This window comes from Piliocolobus tephrosceles, chromosome 1 (assembly GCF_002776525.5).
Source record: "Piliocolobus tephrosceles isolate RC106 chromosome 1, ASM277652v3, whole genome shotgun sequence".
NCBI lineage: Eukaryota > Metazoa > Chordata > Mammalia > Primates > Cercopithecidae > Piliocolobus > Piliocolobus tephrosceles.
The window spans coordinates 162,177,843-162,184,172 of record NC_045434.1 but is presented as its reverse complement, the minus strand read 5'-3'; the positions used below and the strand labels follow the sequence as shown (position 1 = coordinate 162,184,172).

Here is a 6,330-nt window from a genome sequence, read left to right as displayed (position 1 = left end):
TCATTTGCAAGAAAGTTGCTAACTTCTTAATCTTTTACCCTGGTGGGTACAAGTTAAAGAAACAAAAGGAACCCACACCTCCAATAGCATCATGGCCATACCATTTCAGGAGAACCCCTCTTAGAAAATCTCTGACAAAGGATTTTGACTGTTGGTAACTGTAGAGGGACTTCATGCTTCAAAAAGAGGCGGCTCAGCTGAGATTGGAGAAGAAATCCTGAAGAGATTGGGTCCAGGATCTTCAACTCTTTCTGAAGTTTTTCTAATAAGTTGGAACTCAAAGGACGTGACTTGAGTTCTCTTCTGACCAGGGCAAGAAGAAAAGTGTCTTCGTTTGTTGTCCCACTCGGCCTCTGGCCAATATCCTAACACAACAATGAAAAACAAAGAGCCAGACTCTTCAATCAGCCAGCTAAAGACCAAAGCAAAGAAGCAGAGGTGCACTGGGGCTGGTATCTGAGCATCCACTCTCAGGCCTGGCCTGGAGCAGGACAAGTCGGTGGCACTGAAGGTGAGCATTCAATCTGGTGTATTCATTATTTACAATGCATCAGCTCTCTTCCTTCAGGAGAAGAAAGCAAATCCTAGAGTACATGGTCTGGTAGAAGATGCTTTAACATACATCATTTGCCTTTTACAAAATAACTGCTTTGATGGTATGAGAATTTAGAGTAACACATTTTGGAGACCCATTGTAGCTGGGAGTTTAGCACGGGGGATGCAAATCAAGGATGGTGTCTAGACCCTGACTGAGTTAACTGGGAGCATCATGGCCCTTCCTGAGCTCAGCAATCCTAGAAAAGGAGGAAGGTGGGAGGAACATGAGGAGTTCGGTTGAAATTTTTAAGGTTTGTCTGTGAACTCCCCAGGACACTTTCTGGAAAGCTGACTGGATAAACGAAGTCTGGTGTCCATTTGTCCATTCTCAGACTGTCTTTATTATTATTATTTTATTATTTTTTTGTAGAGGTGGGGTCTCACTATGTTGTCCAGGCTGGTCTCAAACTCCTGGCTTCAAGTGATCCTCCCATATTGGCTTCTCAAAGTGCTGGCCTTACAGGTGTAAGTCACTATGACCAGCCCTCAGACCAACTTATCTGCTCCACATCAAGAAATACAGTCAACAAATAACACTCCATCATCTACAATAGACACAACTCAACAACTCTTAGTATACACACCTCAGGTTGGTCAGAGCCGCCTCTTACCATCTGTTCCAAGGACCAGTCTCTAAGCTTTCTCCTGGGAACGCCATGCACATAGGATAGGGACTGGTCTCCGGTTGGTACAGAGCTACAGTGGACATTTGTCTGACTGGGAATCTTAACAGAACAAGGACAAAGGGAAGCAAGGAGCAGAAGAGGAGGTAGGGAAGAGAAGGAGGAAAGAAGGGAGAAAATGAGTAAGCCAACCAATTTCTTTAAGCACATTCCCAGTTCTAAATGAACTTCAGCCCATGTATCATCGAGTCATTGAATCATCAGTGAAGAAATGTTGCCTTCACACCAATTTCAGCATTATACGCTTAACACATGTTAGACAAATGTATTCACAGGTTGGTATGTTTCATTTGGGCAAGAAAGTGTCTGTGACAGGCAAAAAATAATAGGTAGAACATAAGGTGTTTATAGTCAAATGTGGGGTTCTTATTAGAGATAAGGGTATCTTTAGGCTGTTTTAATTAGGAGGTTCAGGAAGGGCAGCAAAGGTAATTGTTAACTTTGACAAGAGATTGAAAAGCGCAGAATATTATACTGTAGGAGTAATATCACCAAAAGTTACAATAGCATAAATGATAGAATTAGGATCAATAATAAGACCCTGTTCTCTCTTACCATGGAGCATGGTGTATTAATTGTGTTTTAAAATTATTCATATTTTATGGTGTTTTGACATCTTAAGAAGGTAGGCCTTGCTGGCTGGGGGGACTGCCCCTCTCAGGACTAGCTAATTCCGCGAGATGGTAAACAACTGGCCTGCTAATACATCTTACATATGCAAACCAGTCCTGACTTCAAAACCCAAGATACCTCCTTTATTTAACTCTCACACAGCAAGCCTTTTTTACTCCTGCCCTAAATAAATCCCAGACTAGGTTCCGGACAACCAGGATAGCCACTATGCCCCAAAGCCTGGGGGAATTATTCCAACTAGCCAGTCCTAAGCTGTTTGTTCTGCCCTGCCTTGCCTTTCCCACCTAAACCCCAGAGAAAGGCTATGGCTTGTGCTTTTCTCTCCTTGCTCCTCCTTTTGCCTCTTGAGGTCCTCAAGTAGCCCAGTGTGGTGTGGAATCCCCGCTTCTCTTGGGAAATGAAAGCAATTAACTCTTTTTTCAAAGGCAATTGTCTCCAAATATGTTATCTTAATGTACCTGATTAAAACAAAACTTGGTACAAATCAAGACATGTGGTTATTTTATTTATTTATGTATTTATGTATTTATTTATTTATGTATTTATGTATTTATTTATTTTTGAGACAGAGTCTTGTGTTGTCACCCAGGCTGGAGTGCAGTGGCACGATCTCAGCTCACTGCAACCTCTGCCTCTTGGGTTCAAGTTATTCTCCTGCCTCAGCCTCTGGACACATGGTTATTTTTAATACCAGGTAGTAGAAAGGTGACATGATCAGAAGGATTCTCTAGAAACTACTAAATTGACAGCCATGTTGAATAACCTGTCAGTATGAATAGCAACCTACAGATGTTTTATAGTCATGAACATTTTAAGGAAAAACCAAGAGGCTCTCTAGAGTGAGCAGAAGTGGGCAAGAATGACAGAGAGTTCTGAATAGGCATAAAAATCACCAGAGTTATTTATTTGGCTCATACTCTGTACAAGGCACCACATGGGTGTCCTGCTCATGTCATTATTTAAATCATTACAACGACACTACAAGGTAGGTAGTACTAGCACCCTTTTACTCTTGGAAAACCAAGGTTTGCAGAAGTTAAATAACTTTATTCCTTCATTTAAAAAACATTTATGGTTTGTCTAGTCTGGGCCAGGCACTGTCATTAGCTCTACTGTGAAAAAAACAGACTCAGCCCCTGCTCTCACAGAGTTTGCAGATGGTGGGAGGCATAGCAAGTAACCATGCAATAGAAAAGGGATTCTAAGGGCCACTCTCAGAATAGTCCATGGTCCACCTGACCTCAACTTGGTGGTCCAGGTCTGAAGGGAATGGCATCTAAATCTAGGCTTGCAAGATAAGTCAGATTTGGATTTGGATAGGCTAACAAGTGGGGAGGGAGGAGGAGAGGACAAGAGGATTACAGGAAGAGTGAACTGGATGTAGAAAACCCCAAAGGTGCATGCATGCATGTAAGAGCTGATGCTTTCAAAGCATAGTTTAACTTTTGGAAAAGGCAAAAGATAAACCCGGAGAGAGAGGCAAGAGAAAGGCAATGAATTACCTTTAGTCTTGTTAGCATCTTTGCTTTATTCTGAGGGCAATAGGAGCCATAAAAATGTTATCAGTAGAGCAATGACTAGAGCAGAGTTGTCCAAAACGTACTCCCTAGTAAATTGTGCAGATATTTGAATCCTTCTTTTCAGAATTACCCCAGGGTGAGGGAGATTCAATGCTCAGTCCACAGAGCAATTTCACTCTTTTTTTTTTTTTTTTTTTTTGAGACGGAGTCTCACTCTGCCGCCAGGCTGGAGTACAGTGGCGCAGTCTTGGCTCACTACAACCTCCACCTCCCGGGTTCAAGAGATTTTCCTGCCTCGGCCTCCAGAGTAGCTGGAACTACAGGTGGATGCTACCATGCCCAGCTAATTTTTTTTTTGTATTATTAGTAGAGATGAGATTTCACCATGTTGGCCAATATGATCTTGAACTCTTGACTCCATGATCCGCCCACCTTGGCCTCCCAAAGTGCTAGGATTGTAGGCCTGAGCCATCGTGCCTGGCCAATTTCACTCTTTAAAATATTTGGCTAGGTATTTCAGACATATTGCTCACAGGACAATATGTTTCTTTGCAAATTATTTGCAATATAAAATATTTCTATTTTCAGCCACATACAAATATATATTTTTTTACCTCTGAGAAGTTATGTGTTTCTATATGATAGTGTTTTAAAGAAATGTTATCAATACTTCATCATTCCATGAGTCAAGGTATCTTTCAGTTGCTTTTGTTTTCATTTAAATATGAAAATGTATTAAGTGCCTTTATCCTTGATACTACAGATACAAATGAACAAGGCAGGTGTGACTCCTGACCTCATAGTTCTTCGGGCCTAGACATCACAGGCTGAGTTTTATTTATTTATTTTTTTGATACAGAGTCTCGCTCTGTTGCCCAGGCTGGAGTGCAGTGGCAGGATCTCGGCTCACTGCAACCTCCAGCTCCCGGGTTCACACCATTCTCCTGCCTCAGCCTTCCAAGTAGCTGGGACTACAGGCGCCCGCCACCATGCCTGGCTAATTTTTTTGTACTTTTAGTAGAAACGGGGTTTCACCGTGTTAGTCAGGATGGTCTTGATCTCCTGACCTCGTGATCCACCCGCCTCGACCTCCCAAGGTGCTGGGATTACAGGCGTGAGCCTCCGCACCCAGCCACAGACTGAGTTTTTTGGCTTCACCTATGGAAAGAGGAAAATACACTGTACTCGCAGGAATGCTGTGAAGAATGAGTGTTATGTATTTTAAATATTTTATAATTCTAAAACCTTATGATGTATTTATTTGTTGTGTTTTGTGTATCTTCCTCCAGTAATATGATCTCCATGTGGGCCAGGACTCTGTCTTGTGCCTGGCTGACACCCCCACAACATCCAGAACAGCCCGGAACCTGCTGAAAAACTAGAGCAACAGCATGGGAGAATGGGGAGGAGCTCTTGGTGCATGGGTTCAGGCCAGCTGCAGGCTGGGCTTCAGATTGCTCCCTTGCTGATTGACTTAAGTCACGTGGGGCTGTTGTTTTTCCAAAGTGAAGAGTGTTCCCCATGTGTTAAAAAAGATAAAATGGGAAATTTTATCAAGATTCCCCATGTTTCTGACCTTGGGATTTGTCAGAGCACCCGTGAAGTCTCTAATACCATAAATTACTCTCATTTAGTTTACTTTGAATCACAAAATGCCAGTTGGGGACCAACACCATAGCCTGAAGTGACTTCAATCAATTCTAGTTGTGTGATGTTTGCCTAAAAGAACTGGTACAAATGAAGCACAGAAATCTAACACAGATTTACTAACTCTTCTGGGGGTGTTGGAACTTGCAAGAGTTGGAAATGTAAACAAGTATTTTAAAGGTTGCTTATAAATAAAACTATTTTTGAGTGTGTGTGGAGTCATCCACACTCTCTTTCAAGACAAGTGAACACAACAAATCATCTTAACATTATGCAATGGATAGCGGTGGTTTGGGAGAAAATTTCCAGAGATAGCATTAAATGCAGATGTGAAAAGTTCTGTTTCTTGAACAACTTAGACCAAGGTACGGGGGTGTTCTAGCTGTTAATGGCTCAAAAATGGCCACTAGTGATAATGAGGACAGCCATGAGAAACATCAAGTAGAATGTTGGATACATTTTTTTAAAGAAATGTAGACTTAGAAAAACATGTATTTCCAAATTAATATTATATGTAATATGTGATTTTAAATGTGCTTTAAACAAATTAATACAATACATGTTGATATTAATCATTTGACTATTTTACTCATATTTGTAACAATGTATATTTTGTTTACATTTTAACTCACAGGCACACGTAGAGATAACAGGATGATGAAACTCCCTGTGCTCATCATCAGGCTTCAATGATCAGTTGACAATCTTATTTTATTTATCCCCACATTACCCCCCACCAGATATGAAGTGAGCCTAGACAGTGTGTTATTTCGTCCACATTATTTCAGCATGTGTCTATAAAGCAGGGGTTCTTAAAGTGTAGTTTTTGGGCCAGAAGCTTCAGCTTGACCTGGGATTTTGTGAGAAATGAGAATTCTTGAGACCCACCCCAGACCCGCTAAATAAACATTTGTGGGATGGGGCCCAGAAATCTGTGTTTGAATAAGTCCTCCAGTAATTCTGATTTAGCACACTGAAGTTTGAGAACCACTGCCCCAAGAATGAGGACTCTTTTTAAATACACAATAACATTATAACACTTTAAAAATTCCTTATTACTAACAGTAATTCCTCAATACCTCCAAATGTCTTATCAGCCTTTAGAATCCCCCAGTTGTCTGGTAAATCTTATTTTCATAGTTTATATATTCAAAATATAAACCATATATTGCAATAGGTTAATATTTCTTACATCTTTTAAAATTCCTTCCTTCCTTCCTTCCTTCCTTCCTTCCTTCCTTCCTTCCTTC

At 41.0% G+C, this 6,330-nt stretch overlaps 1 protein-coding gene across 1 annotated transcript in view; it reads right to left on the bottom strand.

Annotated features, from left to right (window-relative positions):
• C1H1orf87 (chromosome 1 C1orf87 homolog) overlaps positions 1–6,330 on the bottom strand; it is a 78,219-nt gene that overhangs the window by 48,775 nt on the left and 23,114 nt on the right. The window contains exons 3-4 of the mRNA XM_023186692.1: positions 1,182–1,322; positions 102–365 (exon numbers count right to left, since the gene is read on the bottom strand). Coding sequence (XP_023042460.1) covers positions 102–365; positions 1,182–1,322 — 405 coding nt within the window. The remainder of the gene's footprint in view (positions 1–101; positions 366–1,181; positions 1,323–6,330) is intronic.